The following is a 19,894-nucleotide window of genomic DNA, read 5'->3' as shown; positions in this document are numbered from 1 at the left end:
TGTGTTGATTGAGCAGACCAAGGTGTCTGAGCTGTCATCAGGGCGAGTGGAGGATGTGGGTAGAGTGGAGACTGACTTCTTATGCCACACAAACATTACACCTCTCCCCTCTCTCTTTTTCCATCTATCCTTCCTCTCCTATACTCCCATCATTCCCTTCTCACCTAAACCAAAACTCTTTCAGGAGTCACAGGGGAAGTGCATGTGCTTTACTGATATCTGCTGACTTACTGTACATAATTCGGAGAGACGTCACTGCTGTGTGTTACTCAGGCAGGAAGTGTGACCTCTCTAACAGGAAGTTTCTTCTGGTGGAGTGGAACCTTGAACGTGGCTGTGAGTTATCATAATACTCATGATAATGACCTCTAAAGAACACAGTACAGGAAGGGAAAGACTAGTTTCAGAGAGAGTGACGGAGTAATTCACGTAAAGTGGTGTTCACCTAATTAAAACAAAAACTTTTTTTTTAAAGGTTTTATAATTTTTTTTGTGTGATTTGTTTTTATTTTAGGTGTGTATGTATGTATATATATATATATATATATATATATAAGGGCTGTCAGTCGATTACAATTTTTAATCTAATTAATTACATGATGATTCGATTAATTAATCTAATTAATCACAAAATAAATTTGACAGTGAAAATACCCACAAAAGATTATTTAAACAGCTATTTTTGTGTTAAATTAGAAAGTATCAAGTAGACATTAGGGCGTGGTTGGATCCACATCTAGGGGGTGGAAATGGGTAGGTTTAGGTATATGTAAGGTGGGAGGAATTGTATCTGGATCCAACCACGCCCCCAGGATCTTGTGGGCTGCAGCAAGACACTCCTCCACCGCTGTGTTGCTCGGAGATGCATAACAGTTCTGCTATGGCTTTAAAGGTAGTTATGTTCTCTGCAAAACTGAGCAAAAGCACATAATATCCTGTTTAAGATATAACACAATATCAACTTCTTATTTACTGAACTGTTGTATAAAATCACATTTGCACTCGTGCAAATCAGGACGAAAGCGCCACTCATGTGATATTGCTCTTGCTGCTCGTGTGGTATCGCTGATATGGTATAAATATGAGACAAAAGGATATGAGAGATATGAGACATACAGGGGCATGTTTTGCCCCAATATCTTGAATTTTAGGGCATAACTGCATTTATGTAGTTGTTGCCTTGCATAATATTTGTCAACAGTCAACTGTATGAAATGTAAGATGATGTACAGGTCTGGGGGCGGGGCCAGTGTATTAACTGCGTTAAAATATTTTAATCGCGTTATTTTTCCATAACTAATTAATCAAGTTAATGTCTTAAACTGACAGTCCTAATATATATATATATATATTGATAATTACATTAAAACATTTGTGATATTTTGAGGATACTAGTTGATCCCGTTTGTATTTCTCAAGTAAAGTTATCCTTGTTTTAAGGATTTTTAGATATGTTTACTGAATAGTTTGACATTTTTGCGTCACCAACCGTCGCTTATATCACCTTCAGTCATTACTTGGAACAAAGAGTGAATACAAAGAGTGTCATTGATTTGTACTTGCACATGTGTACTTCTGCAGGTATATACATGTCAGCAATGTGAGAATTTGCCTATAGGCCTAGTCGTAATTATTTACATTTGTTATTTGTACAGTAGATTGCACAAATCATTCCACACCAGTAGGTGTCAAAGACCCATTGCATTTGCACTAAAGATCACACAAACACTTAGCAAGCCTACATCCTCAACACAAATGCCGTATTTATCAAAGCCTCTCTGACTGACAGGATCCATTCGCTGTGTTTCAAGGAGGCCGCTTCTATGTGGATCTCATGTTTCAGAGGCTATATTTACCACTTTGCTACTGACAGGCTTCTGGAAACTAGTTGTCAATGAGCTATCTCGTTTTAGTGCACGGCGAGTCGCAATTCATTAAGACATCATTAGTCAAAGCGCCCTGACAAATCCCCTCCACATAGTTGCGGTACAGAAGAGCGACGACCAGAGGAAAACCTCGGCATGCCAGCGGATCTGCTGTGAGTGGATGGAGACCAGGCTGCAGGTGGATGATTTAGCCTCCTGATGTCAAGGAGGAGGAGGTGTAGTATCCGTCCATCATCTCTGCAGGTCTATGTGGTGTAAACACCTAAAGAGCATGTTTGGTTGTAAAGGTGATGAGACACTGGCACAAACCCTCTCAAGAAAACAGGAAACTCTTCTATACAGACATGCCAAAGGCACTGAGAGATCTGTCAATTTTTTTTTTTTTTTTTTTTTTTGCGCATTTGCGAGGTTGTGAAATACCTTCACACACTCAGCTGGTGTTTGTGAGGCGCTTTTGTCTTTAGCACTCAGGGGTGAAAAATCACACATTAACACCTCTGTCTATCAGAGGCTTTGTTACAACAAGCAGAGCATGAGGGGTAAGAAGACAGGATAGTTTAGCTCGATGTGTTACTTTTTAATTTATGTTTTAAGTATTACTAGTAAATCTCATTTGCTTGCTGCATATTTATACATAAATGATAGATAGATAGATAGATAGATAGATAGATAGATAGATAGATAGATAGATAGATAGATAGATAGATAGATAGATAGATAGATAGATAGATAGATAGATAGATAGATAGAATTTATTGTATTTTTATTTTTTATATTATTAAAATAAAATTAAAAATTAAAAAACGTTTTTTAATATTATATTTTTTGTTTTAATATAATGTTATGTATTTAGTATGTAAGTATGCTATATTAATCAACCCTTTCATACAATTTTCATTATCACTATTTTATTATTACTCAAACACTTAAATCCTAGTGCACAGACAGAAATATTCTAGAGGCTCAGAATGTGATGAAATATGATGGTCTGCCAGAAAGCCAAAAAGGAGAGAGCAGGTGGGAAGACAATGCACTGTAGGAGCAGCATATAAGTAATGCCGAAAAGAAGGACACAGAGCAGCCAAACCTTTGCAGAAGAGTCTTTCGCATACCTCTCCTTTCAGCTCAGCTCAGCTCCCTCGTCCTCCCCCTTCAGCTCCTCACCCTCGCTCTCCTCCCCTCCCCTCCTGCGCTCCGGTGGATGGTGTACTGCTCTCTCTCCCTCCCTCTCATTCAGGCTGAGCCGTGGACACAACCAGCAGCAGTCTGTGAGAGTGTGTGTGAGAGCGTGTGTGCGCGAAGCAGGAGCGGAGAGAAAGGATCTGCCGGATCCCTTACTGAAACTCTACCTCTCCCACAAACACACAATCCCACTCACCGGTTCTCCCAACCAGGGTCCGAGAACGCATCCCTGAGGAGTACACCTTTACCCCCACGACCGGGGAAACGCCCCCCACATGGAGCCATGTGAACCCCCGTCTCCTGCTTCACTTGGGATCTGATTTCGGATTGCCTCCTTGGGGAGAAGCTCCAGGCACTGGATCTTTTGAAGTAAGGAGGGTCTCTGAAGATCTCGGCTATCCCAGAGGGAAGCACTTTGCTCTGGGCACTGTGGGCAGCAAGCCCCCCTGGGCTGGAGGCCAGCGCTCCAGCACCATGGATTATCTAGTTGGGATTTTTCTGCTGTTGTGTGGGGTTGTGTTACCTGGAAGAGTTGCACCCCAGCACACCAAAGAGAGCGTGCCCAGACTCAAGCTCTCCTACAAGGGTAAGTTTTGCAACCAGTCCCATCACCAATGCATACAAGCCTTTTTACCTTTTTAAATTCTCATTACCTGTCTTACACCTATTTACATTCTCAGATTTGACTTTTTTGCCATTATATATATTTGGATTCCTTCACTGTCACTCTGCTGTTTCATTTTGACAGTCTCTCTCACTCTCTTGCATGTGATTTAGTCTCGTTTTGCCCTGACAGATTGTTTCCATGTGTTCAAAGTGCATGTATTGGCTCTTCTATATAATTTTTCCAGTTGCACTGTCCTGTCACTCTAAACTCTAAACTGATACCCTGCCATACGGCTTGTGAACTCTGAATGAGGTATCGGGGGTGATGACTCTGCATTTGCAGCCAGAAGTCTAATTTCTCATGCCTCCAAATTGATTTTACAGCAATCCTTTAAGGGAATAATCCTGGTTCAATGCATGTTAAGCTCAATTGACAGCATGTTGATTAGCACATATATAATTTTGACTCATTGATCATTTTCTTTAAAAAAAAAAAAAAGATATAAGATTTGTTACACCAACAATAAGCACTAACAAAGTGAATGGGGCACATTTTTAAAGTTATTTTTTTTTAAGTGAAACGTGAAGCATCTAATTCGATAAGAGCACTAACATTGATTCTCATGTTAAAATGTGTGCTGTAAAGCTATTTTTACAGTAATTTTAGGGTTTATAGTGTTCTATTGTCATGGCAACAAAGTTGTCGAAATTGGGTGTAACTACACGGAAAAGCTTAGAAAGTGTTTTTTCCACACTGAAATCATGTCAATTTATGTATTTGGTTTATGTTTTGTGGCTATACTCTTGAAACAGTGAATGTTTTAACATTTACCGATGTTTCCCTTTTACTTCCATTGTAAGTGCCTCATTTAACCCAGAATTTTGCCCTTTTAGATGAAAGGGAGGGATAAGTAGGACAATTTTAGTGCTAAAAAACTGCTGTCAATTTGACTTGTACTGAAGCCGAAATACCTTTGAGTTTACTAGCTTTGTCACAATAAATTGGCATGTGAACACATTCTAGCAAGTATGCATACTTCTACTTGCACACATTGTGTATTTTAAAGCATTATTCTCTCAAACTGTACTCCACACGTTGCATCCGAAGGCATTGGCGATGCTGGCTGCTATGCGTGAATAGTGGTAACAGCAAACATGTTATTCTCCGGGCTGTGCTATTTTAAAGGAGACAGCGGAGAGATCCAGACTATAGCAGCCTCATTGTAACCCAGAGCTTTCATCTCTCAGAAATAAGCGGCAGCCTTTTTGGGCCGTTTTCCTTTTTAATATAAGATGAGCGGGATTGCTGTGGTTCTTTGTTCAGGAACATGACCAACAGTATACACATATATGTGTGGCGGTGATCTCTCTCTCTCCCTCATTTGGTAAATATAGCCTTCTGTTCTGTCAGTGAATCTGTGCTTCTGGTGTGTTGATTGTAAGGTCTGTGTGTGGCATGGGTTTACCCCACCAGGGTCCGTTTAACGCCCTCTCATTTTTTTTATAGAGACAGAGAATGAAGGAGGAGTGAAAAAGACAATTTATTTTTGTCTGAGAATGTGTTGTTAGGAAATAGAGAGCCAGAGAACGGAGAGGATTTAAGAAACCAATTGTTGCTCCGAGCATCAGCATCTGCTGTTTAACTTTAAGAGGAAAAGCTGGAGACTTTAATATATAAAAGATGCAGGTCCACCTGTGATCAATCACATGCTTCTCTGAGTTAATGCTGTTGTGCTTGGATGGCCCAAAGCATTCTCTCTCACATTGCGTCATCAAAATGCTTTCCAAACTTATGCCACCTGTGCAATTTATGGATAAGTATTTTTTTTGTATGGCATAATGGATTTGGATTTAGTTTATTGACAGACGTACTCAGATAAAAACACACACAAACTGTTCTGCTATGCAAAAAATCTGTTTGGGATGTCAAAATGGTTCACATTCTGTTTTCGCATTGGATAAGAACTTTTTTTTTTACTGAATTCTGAGTCCTCTTCAACTGAGATCAAACCAGACGTTTCCAACGATTGCGAAAATGCTGTGTGACGTAACACAACCACTGCCAATCAAATGATAATTGGTGTTTGTGTAACACTTGTGTGGAATAGGATTTTGGACAAATGGGAACTCTAGAGCAGGGCAGCTTTCCAGTGCAATGCCACAGAAATACATAACTAATCATTTGATAAAATGTCAAATGTCCTGTCACTTGTTGTTAAATATGAACAAAAAGATTTAATCGCTTGTTACTTTATCGCTTTATGCCAGGTTAGAAAACAGTCTATTGTATTGTATATATTAAGATAAATTTTATCACCGGATACTGCATAAATAGAGCAAAAAGCACACATAAATATAAGACTTCCCTGTTGAAAAAAACAGCATGGTTAGGTATGTTTTGAAGCATGGCAGCTGGTTTGAGCTGGTTTAAGCTGGTCCTTAGTTGGGCATGAGCTGGTTTAAGCTGGTCCTTAGTTGGGCATGAGCTGGTTTAAGCTGGTCCTTAGTTGGGCATGAGCTGGTTTAAGCTGGTCCTTAGTTGGGCATGAGCTGGTTTAAGCTGGTCCTTAGCTGGTTATAAGCTGGTTATGAGCTGGTCCTGAGCTGGAGCTAGTTGTTCAGGACCAGCACATGACCAGTTTAAACCAGCTCAAAACCAGCTTATAACCAGCTCAGGACCAGCTTAAACCAGCTCAAACCAGCTGCCATGCTAACCAGCATATGCTGTTTTTTTTTCAACAGGGTTATAGCATATTGTTCAGAAGTCAGCATTCTTCCTCCAAAATCTACTGACAGCCTTGTAAATGAAAAGTGAATTTTGAGCAAATATTACTAGAAAGAATTGTTTTTGATACAGAAATTATTAATCGCATTTGTGTGTCTGTGTGTGTGTATATAATATTAAAACATTTATATATGTTTATGTATATATATTACAGATAGATAGATAGATAGATAGATAGATAGATAGATAGATAGATAGATAGATAGATAGATAGATAGATAGATAGATAGATAGATAGATAGATAGATAGATAGATAGATAGATAGAATTTATTTTTTAAGTATAAAGATCAGTATCAGGCCCCATATACAGTAGCTTTTACTGTACAATAACTTATTTTCCTATTGGATAATTGTGAGTGAGACATTATATGTGTGTGTGAGACAGAAAATGTGTCTGATGTGTTATTGGCCAGCAAGATGTGTGAGAATGGAGGCAGGCTTAGATAATTAGACACCTGGCCATGGTGATAGAGCTGTGTGTGTGTGTGTGTATATGTGTGTGTGTGTGTGTTTGTGTGTGTAATGGAGAGGCATAGTCCACCGGTGCTTGATGGCCCTTTTGATGCTCTGCAGTATGACAGATCGCTGTTCACACCCACACAGTGTCTGAGTGTTAAAACGAGAGAGAGGAAGAGAGGAAAGGATGGAGGAAGAGTGGCAAAGAGGGAGCGGGAGGGGAAATTATTGGCTGTTTTAATGAAGGCGGTGGGCAGACAGTAGTTGGCCAGGAGAGGATAGTCGTTAAGTGAAGTGTCATTCATTCTCACTCCCCCTGTGAATGCAGCATAGTAATTAAGCCAAATAAACGCGCAGACATGCTCTCCAGAGACGCACACTCCAACGAGCGCCGAGAAGGGGGACAGCTATCTCTTTCTCACACACACACAGATTTATCATGAGTTGCACACAGAGTTTGCAATTCAGTCGTGCCGCCTCCGGGGAGGCCAGTCGGAGGATCACAGACGAAGAGAGCCATCTTAATTGTTAAACGATGGCCGAGTGATAGATTTTCCTCTTCGTTTCCCCTCCCTGTAATTATACCAGCGCTATGTCTTCTCTTTACTCCCCTCGTATGCTTTAAACTACAGTCTGTGAAAATTGCTCTTGTCAGAGCTATCAGCGGCCTGTTCATCTGTCAGTACGTTGTGGGATAGGCCTTCACATGCTTGTCAGATTGCCTTTCGGATCTCAAACTTGTGGTTACGAGGTTGTGAATTCACACTGTAGGATTAGCAGCGGGTTACAGGGTCCATGTGTGCCCAAAACCCCACATAAATACCATCTGAGATGCCAGATTAGGGTGGAGGTGGTCAGTGCATATGAAGACACTGCCCCCTGCAGGTGGCAAAATACGGACACACACCTCTGATAAGGGGGTCCCTTTGTGAAAAAAGGCATTCCGCCGTCACACGCTGGTAAAATGGTGCATCGGGGACTTTAAAGTGCTTGTGAAACAACCTGATAATTACTCACTACAGTGTAATTACCAGGCTTCCCATTTCATTACCCTGCCCCATGGCCTCCTGGGACTGATTGGGATGGGCGACACTGGGACGACGAGAGACTGCGAGTCGTCGGAATTCAGCCTAAATCTTCCGAAATAGACACTCCGCGCCTGACCGCACTGGACGCAGACTGGAGGCATCCTATAATAGCGGGCTGTTCGCTAGCTGCCGGGTGAAGTGCAAACTGGCTTCGGGCCAGGATTTGGGGTGGATGGGAATGATTATATGGAGAGGCTGGGAATGATGCTGGTTTCTCTTTCTCTCACGGCCTCATCTGCATCCGTCTCTTGCCTGTCTGTTTTCACCCTCTTCACCAGAAGTAGATCTCTCTCTTTTTCTGTCTCGCTCTCTGTATCTGTCTTTTTCTCTGTCTGTCTAATTTTCACATAATGAAGCTACTTTTAAAATATAGTTTGTCAAGCTACAAGCTACTTCAGATAGTTGTTACAGTTAAACTATTATTATTATTATTCCATTTTTAAATTATACATTTAAAATCTTTTTCAAATAATATATAATATAATGTAATAGTGTAATATATGTTTTTATTTTCCCACATTTTAGTTAAATTTTGGACACTTTTTTTTATGTAGTTAAATTGTCACCAAGTAAATAGTATAATTATATTAAAACAAGGGAATTTATTAGTAGTCATGTGACCCAAGTTTATGTAAATGTTAACTAAAATGAGGGCAGAAATTAATAAAATGTGGCCACAAATTAATAAATTGTGGGAATTATTTCTTAATTTGTGGCCACAATATCTATTTTTTTCTTCTGCATGTCATGGATGGGGCTCCATAATCAACAACTGAATTTAACTTTTGTTTTTTAACTTTTTTAAGCACCTATCTGTACTTTAAATGACAGATAGAATACTCTTTTGTGAATTATTTATTTATTTAATGAAACATCTGAATGAACTGATTCACTAAAAATATCTGGATTCTTGTTGTTCACTGCTTCCTGGAAAATTATCTTGTTACTGGTAAAGCTTCTGTCTCTATATATGATTCTATGTGTATTAATTGTATATTTCATGTCCTTCCTCTCATTCACTCTCTCACTCTATTTTGCTCTCTTCTTCTTTCTGGAGTGCTGTAAGGAACTTGAAGGTCATCTGAAGTCTTTGTGTTGCATGAATTATTTACTCTTTGGCTTTGGAAGGGCTTCGTCCTTATTGACCTTTTTACGTATCACATCCTGTTGTGTTGAGTCTTCTGTTGGCCCTATTAGACGTTAGACTCCTTTAATGACCCTCAGAAAGCACTTGGCTCAGGGATTTGCACATTTAGCTTCCTCTTCATAACACATAGTTATTAATAAGCAGAGTGTTTTATTATTCAGATGCAGTGTGTGTGTTTACACCTGTGTGTCATATGTTGTGTATTAGGTTACTGACTAGATACTGAGTGCAGTGTGTTGGGAAGTGGTGCACCTGTTAATGAATTTCAATGGTGTCCTTAGACAAGCGTTCCCAGACGAGTCAGATTTCGTACGTTCTTAAGTAGCTTTGTGTATTAGTTTGCATGTGTGTGCTTGTTTGCTTGTCAGGGCTCTAGACAAAAAAAGGGGGAAAATAATATTTTATATTTAATATTTATTTAACCATGTGCTTTTACTAGTTGAATACAATATGAATTTGTACCAGCTTGATGCTGTCATATTTATTTGTTACACATTTTTACTTGTTGTCATGTAAAAATATTGGCAGATATATATACTAAACAGTCCTAATGTTTAGTAGACTGTACCACAGAAATGGTTTCTGGTCCCTTGCGAATCGTACCAAAAACAATTACCAAAAAATGATTTGCAGTTAAGTGAGGGACTCGGTATGAACTCAGTAATGTCTCTGAACATATGAGAAAGTTTGAAGCTTTTTTTTTTTTTAAATGAGTCTGGAACCCTGCTTATGAAGGCCATATTTCTGTCAGTTCTAGTCAATATAGTCGACTCAGTCATCAGAAAGAACCTAAAAAAGGAGTATGTTTTTTATCATTAAAAAAACATTACTTATAAGACGGCTAGAAGTGAATAAAAGATCCGTACTAATGTATAAAGCTCTCTTTCAGCACTTTGTCTCTTGCTTTCACTCTTGTAAACCTCCTCTCTTGGCTATTTGTTTTAATGTCACATTATCTCTGGCTGTCACTCTCGTTCTCTGTACATGCGCTGTGTTTTGTGTGTCATCTGGAGCTGTGGAGAGCGGATTGTGCTTTCTCTGCACGGTCTGTGGCCGAGGGCCAGTTTTAAACAGACTCTGCGGTTCACCCGTCATGTCACGAGCAGATTCAGGGGTAATTAAACGGTTCCACATACTCTCCCCTCTCTCTGTGGATCAGGGCAACACGGGAATCTCAAGCGGGCACGCACAAATGTTGTGTTGCATTCTGCAACAAAGGACATCAGCGAGAGCGCTGGTTTTTAGTGGCATGCACAGACAGACTTTCAGGCTTAGAGTGCAACAGAAGAAAGTGCATAAATGCAACCGCTGACAACATGACATTTACATTTTTGGCACAGATGCTTATGTTTTAAGCTCACAAATCTTTCAGTTTAATTAGGCCTCTTGTATTTTGAAAGAGTTTATTTTTATAAATTAAAACCGCTATATTTTATTTAAAAGAAACTGCAAAGCGATCATTTTAAAAGGATAGTTCAAAGAAAATGCTGAATTCTTGTGATTATTTTCTTAGTTTATATTGCTCCAGTACTGTATGATTTTGTTTTTCTTTTGTGAAAGATAAAAGCAGATATTTTGAGTAGCTTGCAATGCAATTAAAATTGATCAATTAAATCATTCAGGATTCACAAATAGCAAAAATTCACCATAAAAGTGTTATAAAGTTATCCATATTCCAAGTCTATATGTACTGTACTATATGAAGTCATAAAAAATACTTTGTGTGATAAACAAACCAAGATGTAATTTATTATTCACTGATAATCTTCTCCTCCAGTGGGCTGTTAAATACTGTTACTGGATCATTGAGTCAGTGAATGAATGAATCATTCAGACTGTATCAGAAAAGTGTGACCCTGGACCACAAAACCAAAAAGTCTTAAGTCGTTGGGGTATTTTTGTAGCATTAGCCAAAAATACATTGTATGGGTCAAAATTATGTGCCAAAAATCATTAGAATATTAAGTAAAGATCATGTTCCATGAAGATATTTTGTAAATATATCAAAACTTAATTTTTGGTTGGTAATATGCATTGCTAAGAACTTGATTTGGACAACTTTAAAGGCAATTTTCTCAATATTTAGATTAGATATTGCTACTTTCTCATGAACTTTCATTAACATGCCAATGTTTATTTGTGAATAAAGACTTATACAAACGATTGCGTGTCTTCATTAACCTTCAGAATTTTGGGTAGAAGTACTTTTTTGTGTACATTTAAGATATTTTTATGGTGCTTTTTTGTCATTGTCGAGATTGACTTTCCCAGTCCTCATTTACATGGAAAAGAGTTGCCAGGAAATTCTTAAAAAATTCATACAGTACATGAGGTTGAGTAAATAATGACACAATGTTCATTTTTGGTTAAATTATTCCTTTAAGCTAAACTGCCACATGCGTCTTGCAAAAAAGCAGACATCTGTCTTTTCCTTACCGTTTGGCTTTGTGAAAGGAAACTTGAGCCAGTTGGCCGTGACATAAATCAGTTCATACAGAGGTGTCTTTTATTAAAACTAACATGCATAAAGAAATTTGACACAGTGATTAAGTTTCCTGTTGGTGTCAGTAGAATTAGATGTCATCCTGTACTCAGCTGTCAATCCAAAAGACCGAGCTCCAGCACGGTTACTGGGGAAACTTACCAAAACCTGCGGCCGGCTGCATGCGAGAGCAAGTTAAAATGAAGCGAAACTTCAGGCTTATTCATATCCCAGAGCTTGAAGCAATATGCGAAACAGCGTGTTAAGCAAATCTCTGTTTCTAAAATCTAAGTTCTCTCAAGCACAAAACCGACATGACCGAACCACACACTTAGCCCATTGAGAGGACAGAGAGAAGGAGAACTTTTGCCAAAACTGTGTCACGATCGAAGACGTGTGTTTTGAAGCACACCATTGTTCTGGCTTAAACAAACAGGTAGCGCCCAAAACCATCTGCAGCACTCTTTGACTATTTATTCCTTCTTTCCTCACTTCCCTTCGCTCTCCTGGGGTGGCTAGTAGCCCGAGGCAGAGCTAAAGCACAGTGGCAGCAGCATGCACACACATTTTCCCATCTCTCAAACACACACAGATGCAGAGATACATAACTGTATACCCTCACCAAAACCCAAAACTACTTTTTGTCCTTTAGACTGTGCGTATTATTAGTTTTGCACTCATTTTCACATCCTAAACACTGGTCTGTTCACTCTTAAGTCACGTGGGTTGTGTTGGACATACTGCTTTTACATTTTTGTCCTGTAATCAACTCTTATTTTAGGCATGTGTCACTTAATTGGTCAACTAATTGATTAGTGAGGTCGACTGTTTTATATGTGTATATTTTTCTAATTTATATTTAAATTTTTCTACATATATTTCCAGAGTTGTAAGTTTTTACATTAAATTTTTAGAGTAGATTTTTGTTTTATACATTATTTATATATATATATATATATATATATATATATATATATATATATGAAGTGTTTATTTGCAAAAACAGATAACTGTTTTTTATTTTATTTAAAAAAAAAGCAAAATGTTTTTTATTATGTTATCATGTTTTTATTTTGTTTTGTGTTAACTGTATTTTTTTGTTATTTTTTACCTAATCAAAATAACCTAACTGCAGTTTGATTGAGATTAAATGGATGCAAATGAAAAACATGATTTTTGAAAATTGTTAAAAATCTGTTTTGCAAATGAAATCTCTATCTATATATTTTCCTTTTTCCCCTTTATTTTAAACTCATTTTAACCAAGCCCTTGTTGTTGTTGTTTTTGCATTTAAGGAATTAAAACACTTTATAAGTAGTAATAAACAGCCAATAATGCTAGTAATATGCATGCAATAAGCAACTAGTTAATAGTGTATAGTGTTCTGATCTGAACTGTTACCAAAGTTTTTAAAATGTGCAGTTTTGCAACTTTGTTTTATTAAGTTAATTGAGCTCAGCATGTTTTCAACAAGTGTTTAATTTTCCGTTCTAAGTTTAGAACTTTCAATTTTGCATTTTTAGTTTAGTATTGGTTTTTAGTTTTCATGTACCAACTATTGGAAACAGAAGTGTGTGAATGAAAATGTGGCAGTGTATAAATCAAGTATATGAGAGACTTTTCTTTGATATATGAAGAGTTGACCGCACAGTTCTCAGTCTGCAGGACAGAGAGAGACTGAGAAAGAGCGAGAGACATTTGTTAAGCTTCCTTTCTTAAATCTCACACTCCATTTACTCTAAGCTCCTATCCAGGTTGATGTATCTCCGGATAAAGTGTGTGTGTTTGTGTGATCACGGACCATATGACGGCTACCTTTTGTGATGGTCTTGCCAAGGCAGTATTTTAAGAAAAAAAAAAAAAAAACTGGTTTCATAGTTCAAGCACCAGTCACTCACTTTGAGCTGGGGAATAGTGAAACTGCCAGACGCAGCCGTCAGATCTTGAGCCAGAATGGCAGGAGAGTGAGGCTTTGGAGAAGTTCACCTAATGGCAGTAATACAGACACTGGCTGAAAAAAAAGAGGCTAAGAATAAGAATATTTGGCACATGGAGCGATGCAAAGACTAGATGAGTGAGAATAATAGAGTCAGGGGAGTGAAAAAAGAAAAGAAAGATGAGATGAAATCTCTTTCCAGGATGTGCTCTTATGTTCTCTCAGGCCTCCCCTGAAGTCTGGCAAGATGGAATCAGTGTGGCTTTCTTTTATTTCCTGAATACAATCTACTTTTTACAAATAATATTTCTTATTAAATGTGTTAGTAGCAGCACCGGGCAGAAATTCCTTTAGATTCTCTTCTACTCAAGAACCTTGATTTACTGTATATTGGATTATATGGTTCTTCGTGTTCTTCGAATCAGCTGAATGGGTTCTGGGTTCTTTAAAGCACCAGTATATAGATAGATTTCTGAATAGGCATTGCTTTGAATCTTACCGAAGTTTGCTTGTCATTAATTTAAACAGTTATCTGGGATGCTTTATTCTGATTTGTCAATTATGACATTCTGCTGTCAAATATTGGTTTAGCAAACTTTATTATACATTTTTGACCCAGAGAATCGATTTGTGTCACTCCGCAACCTCTGTTTTCATCTCTGTTTAGTCATTTGTTTGGCAACCTTTCATAAGTTATTTCATGTTTTCGATAGAAGTCTCTTTTGCTCTACAAGCCTGCATTTATTTGATTAAAAACTGTAAAAACAGTAATGTTGTGAAATATTATTACAATTTAAAATAGCTGTTTTCTATTTTAATATATTTTAACATTTAATTTATTGCTTGTGATGGAAAAGCTGAATTTTCAGCATCATTACTCCAGTTTTCAGTGTCACATGATCCTTCAGAAATCATTTTAACATGCTAATTTGTTGTGGAAATATTTCGTATTATAAAATTTTTCAGGTTTCTTTGAAGAATAGAAAGTTCAAACAAAGATAATTTATTTTAAATAGACTCATACTGTTATTTTTGATCACTTGAAGGATTTCTTGTACATATTTCTTTTCTTTCAAAAAACAACCCCTTTTAAACAGTAGTGCAAGTTAACCAATAAAATTTGTCTATATAGAAGTGCTGATACAGATCTTTTTCCCATGTGATATTGTTTAAATAAACCCATTCAAGACCCCTGTACATTTCTTCTTACATAAAAGAGAACTTGCTCAATATTCTGACTCAGCCGGAGTCTGTCAGACAGGCCTGGCATCCGATTTCTGGATATTGCTTGCGATAGCTTAATGAAACTCTCGTGTTAGAAGCAGAGAACGAATTGAGCAGGAACGGACAGACTGAACCGTGCCTATTCTGCATTCGGTCCTGCGGGAACGCTGTTCTACATTTGATATGCAGCGTTATTGACACATGCAAAAGAAGGATGGTCTGTTTCTCCTTACCGCTTTCCCCCGCTCTCCCACTATCCCACAGATGTCCAGAATCTTAGCGGCGAGAAACGCAGATGACTACTATAGGAGCGGATTGATCTGGGCTCTGGAGACGAGCTGCAGTCTCTGCGTGTCACTGCTGATTATGATTCGTGTGCGTGTTGCAGAAACGTTGCAGAGATGTTGACCTCACCCTCTCCCATGCGCAGATGTTCTGGCCGGTGGCTCCTGCAAGCTCTATTCCAAAGCCATTTCTCTCTTTCACCTCTTCCTTGTCATTCTCACTTCATCTCCTCTTCACTTTTCTTTCCCTTCAGCCTTCTCTTACTTTTATCCGACCTTGTTTCCTTGCTCACTGGCAGAGTGACAAATTTGGCAGATTTCGTGCCTCAGGTCATTATATTTTCACAGTGTCTGGTTGAACAGATAGTTTCTTTGGCTGTATCTGCCATAACAACAGCAGTTTTTGCTTGATTAGCTGTTCCTTTGACCCGAGTTATACTAGGATTCCAAATAAAGCGGTACTAATTTTGTCTTGTGCAATGTAACTGCGTGTGGTCGCTTTGCGGGTGTATTGCAAGTGATTTACTCAGAATGATTGTGCAAATAAGTTTGACACACCCAAATTTAAAGGAGGCTTTTAGTGCTGGTGTTGAAAGATGTACTCGGCGAACTACATTAGTAGATCAGATTCTTGTATTATTGATGTTGCACTGTTTTTATACCCACAAATCCTAAATCAGGTCCTCTGGCTTCATATAGACTATGCAATGTAGATGTAAGTGCCAAAGTGCAAGAAGAACTATTAAATAAGCTGTATATACCAACATGTTTAAGACCTGTTCTGGTACCTCAAACCCAGCACACACACATGCACGCACAATATTGGTTATTCAGCCATGTGTTAATCTCATATGAATGATTACGTGGGTCAGCTGGTGATACACTTGATTTGGTCCTTGTGATTTGATCATACATTGTTTTTCTCAGCTATTTTCATGCTGTGGTTGAAAAGATACAGTTGTGGTCCACTAACCACCAAGGTGGTTTTAAAGAAATTGTAACTAAACACATGATTAGTGTTGTTTTTCAAAGATGCAGAAAGTGCAGCAAATAACTTTCGAAATAGGTGTCTGAAAACATTTAAATAAATAAAATATTTTGTAAAAATTGTCATATTTATTGTAATTTATATATAAAACAAATAAGTATTTATATTAACTTTATATTTCAAAATGTGTTATTTAAAAATGTATTATTTAAAATATTTGTTTATTTAAAAATGTAACATTTAAATAAATAATATATAAAATATGTAACAATATCAGCAATGTATTATTTAAAATGATTTTAAACATGAATGAATGAATGAATGAATATTAGATGAAAGTATACAGTATGGCGTCATCAGCAATAAATTATGGGACACACTTAAGTTTTCTGCTAACCTGACACACACAAAAAATTATAATTTAAATAAATGGGTGCATATTTAAATTTATAATTATAAATAAATAAATAAATAATCAGCAATACATTTTGGTACCTACCTACAGTATATGTATGTATAACAATTATGTGCATTGTGGGGCCTACTTGATGGACTTTCTTCTAACCTGACACAAACTTCTTTCTGTTTACTGTTTTATAAAGCAAATGAGTTCTAAGTTATTTATGCTTTCTTTTTTTGTTCTGTCCTTCAGAAATGCTGGAATCCAGTAATCTAGTGACTTTCACTGGGTTGGCAAACAGTTCAGGTTACGACACGTTCCTGATGGATGAGGAGAGAGGAAGATTACTTGTTGGAGCGGAGGATCACGTCTTCTCTTTTGACCTGGTCAACATCAACAGAGACATCAAACAGGTGACACACCACACTAGCTTGCCTTAAAGGGATAGTTCACCCAAAAATGAAAATTCCGTCATCCTTTACTCACCCTCAACTAGTTCCAAACCTGTATGAATTTCTTTGTTCTGCCGAACACAAAGGAAGATATTTTGAAGAAATTTTGTTACCAGGCTGTTTTGGGGCACCATTGACTTCCATAGTAGGAAAAAAAATACTATGGAAGTCAGTGGTGCCCCAGAACTGCTCTGTTTCCCCCATTCTTCAGAATATCTTCCTTTGTGTTCAGCAGAACAAAGACATTCATACAGGTTTGGAACTAGTTGAGCGTGAGTAAATGATGACGGAATTTTAATTTTTGGGTGAACTATCCCTTTAACACCAGCATAGATGAATGTGTTCCTGGTCTTATTGTGAGCGATTCATGTTGCATGCTAGAGTCTTCATATTCTTTGAAGAGTCTTCATATTCCAATTAATTACTCAAAATCTTCCTTGAACACCACGTCACTTAGGCCGCACAGAGTGTTAATCATGAGCTAAATTAAGATTTTTTTTAAGCATAAACTTACATTCAGCTTTATATGGAAACTTCATTTTTCATGATCGAATCAAACAGCGTCCCACCATTTTTCAAGCTGAATATCCTGCTTAACTTGGACAGATGTCACATTTTAGCAGTAAAACATGTTGTGAATGGTAATTCATGCTGTTTCCCTCTGTCTGCATTTAGCAAGAATGATTGGTGAGGGATTTTATGGAGTGTGTCAGAGAAACCCAGGGTCATCAGAGATGTCCATCTCGCTCTTATTAGCTGTACAACCCAGATCTGCAATCACTTTCTCCTTCTTTCCATCTGCCCATTTGATCTCAGCCTGCCTCCCTCTGTTTTTCATTCCCTGATCATATCTGCAGCGTAATGCTTCTCTTTCTAGCTCTATCAATCGCTCTTTCTTTCTTTCTCTCTCTGGATTCCATTACTTTGATTTCCTCTTTCTTTATCGTGCTTTTATTCTTTCTTTGTCCTGGAGGCTGCAGACCATTTGCTTTATATTCGATCCTTGTAAGGGTTAAAGCTGGCTTTTATTGAACACACACAGAAAACATGCATACTTCAGCAATGCCATCGTTTAAAGATAAGAACTTGGCAAATTATCGCAATTAACCAAATTACTTTCGCAGTCAGAATACCTTAGCAGATCTTAGAGGATGATAACAGAGAATAAAAAATGCTTTGTAGGCCTATGTGTGTGTGTGTGTATCTCGTGCTCCCTGGATAAGAGGAATGGTAGTTTTTATCCTCTGTCTTCATCGTCGTCACAGATGGAGGTGGCAGAAGGACGGCAGGCAGCAGTCGTTGATTATTTTACAGCCAGGTTTCATGCCGAGCGCCTTAGTCAGTCATTTGCAGTTCATTGTGTTCATTCCGCACACATTCTCACACCTTCTCTCTTTCCTTGTTTTATAGATCGCCTGGCCCGCCACACCTTCCAAACGCGATGAATGCAAGTGGGCTGGAAAAGACCTTGGGGTAAGTGTGGGGTGACCAGCAAACTTCATTTGAAATCAGAACTACATCAAACTACTTTGATCTTTTGGGTATATTTATAAGGTATGTGACTCACTTCAGAAATGTTAAATTTTACACTATCATTCAAAAGTTTTTTGAAAGAAATTATTTTATTCAGCAATTGATCAGAAGTGACAATTTTTCTGTTTCAAGTAAATGCTGTTAAATGATGCAAAAAATGTATTATGGTTTTCACACAAATATTAAGCAACTGTTTTTAACATTGATAGTATTATAAATGCTTCTTGAGCACCAAATCATCAACCAGAATGATATAACCCCGAAGACTGAAGTAATGACTGCTGAAAATGAAGTGAAGTGACATTCAGCCAAGTATGGTGACCCATACTCGGAATTCGTGCTCTGCATTTAACCCATCCAACGTGCACACACACAGCAGTGAACACACACACACACCGTGAACACACACCCGGAGCAGTGGGCAGCCATTTTATGCTGCAGCGCCCGGGGAGCAGTTGGGGGTTCGGTGCCTTGCTCAAGGGCACCTCAGTCGTGGTATTGAGGGTGGAGAGAGCGCTGGACATTCACTCCCCCCACCTACAATCCCTGCTGGCTCGAGACTCGAACCCGCAACCTTTGGATTACAAGTCCGACTCTCTAACCATTAGGCCACGACTTCCCCAAAATTTAGCTTTGCCATGACAGAAATAAATTACATTTTAAAATATATTAAAATAGAGATCTATTAAATTGTGATATTATTTTATAATATTACTGGTTTTACTGTGTTTTTATTGAATTAAATTTAGCCTTGGTTAGAGACTTTTTTCAACTGACCACAATAAATATGTAATGGAAAAAATATTAATTTACCAAAATCAGCAGACGAAATGGTTGAAAAAGTCGGTCCACTTTAAAAAATGATTTTTTTCAGAGATTTTTGAGGAATGTTTTACAAAAACTATTTTTATTTCTACAAAAAATTGTATTTTTCCTACTTCAAAATTGTATGTTTAATTCTATGAGTTTCTTGCCATTTCTATGTCATTGTTTGTCAAATTTACTAGCAATTTATATGGAAGCCCGTTTCCACCACTGAATAAAAAAAAAAAAAAATATCATTTGCGACTTATCTCACAATTCTAACTTTTTTCTCGCAATTGCGAGTTTATATCTCGCATTTGTGACTTTTTTATAACGCAATAGTGCATTTATATTCCGCTATTCTGACTTTAAAACTTGGAATTGTGAGTTTATATCACGCAATTTTGAGAAGAAAAGTCAGAATTGTGTGACGTAAACTCGCAATTACAAGAGAAAAAGTCAGAATTGTGAGATGAAATCTCCTTTTTTATTTTTTATTAAGTGGTGGAAACGGGCTTTCATAGATTTCAAAGTGAAAATTGTTTCTACTCATTTCTTTTGAGTAGCTATAACCAATATACTGATCTGAATCTCTAAAGCACCATTAACTTTTTCTAAAGCACCATGGACATGAAAAAT

At 37.7% G+C, this 19,894-nt stretch overlaps 1 protein-coding gene across 1 annotated transcript in view; it reads left to right on the top strand.

Annotated features, from left to right (window-relative positions):
* The first annotated feature begins 3,117 nt into the window (after window positions 1–3,117).
* The window catches only part of LOC306858301 (semaphorin-3aa), a 32,557-nt gene continuing 15,780 nt past the window's right edge, over window positions 3,118–19,894 (top strand). Inside the window, exons 1-3 of the mRNA XM_079398754.1 lie at window positions 3,118–3,654; window positions 16,719–16,879; window positions 18,329–18,391. Coding sequence (XP_079254880.1) covers window positions 3,543–3,654; window positions 16,719–16,879; window positions 18,329–18,391 — 336 coding nt within the window. The 5' untranslated portion in view covers window positions 3,118–3,542. The remainder of the gene's footprint in view (window positions 3,655–16,718; window positions 16,880–18,328; window positions 18,392–19,894) is intronic.

Source organism: Barbus barbus (assembly GCF_936440315.1).
Source record: "Barbus barbus genome assembly, chromosome: 39".
Classification (NCBI taxonomy): Eukaryota; Metazoa; Chordata; class Actinopteri; order Cypriniformes; family Cyprinidae; genus Barbus; species Barbus barbus.
This window is presented reverse-complemented; position numbering and strand designations above follow the sequence as displayed.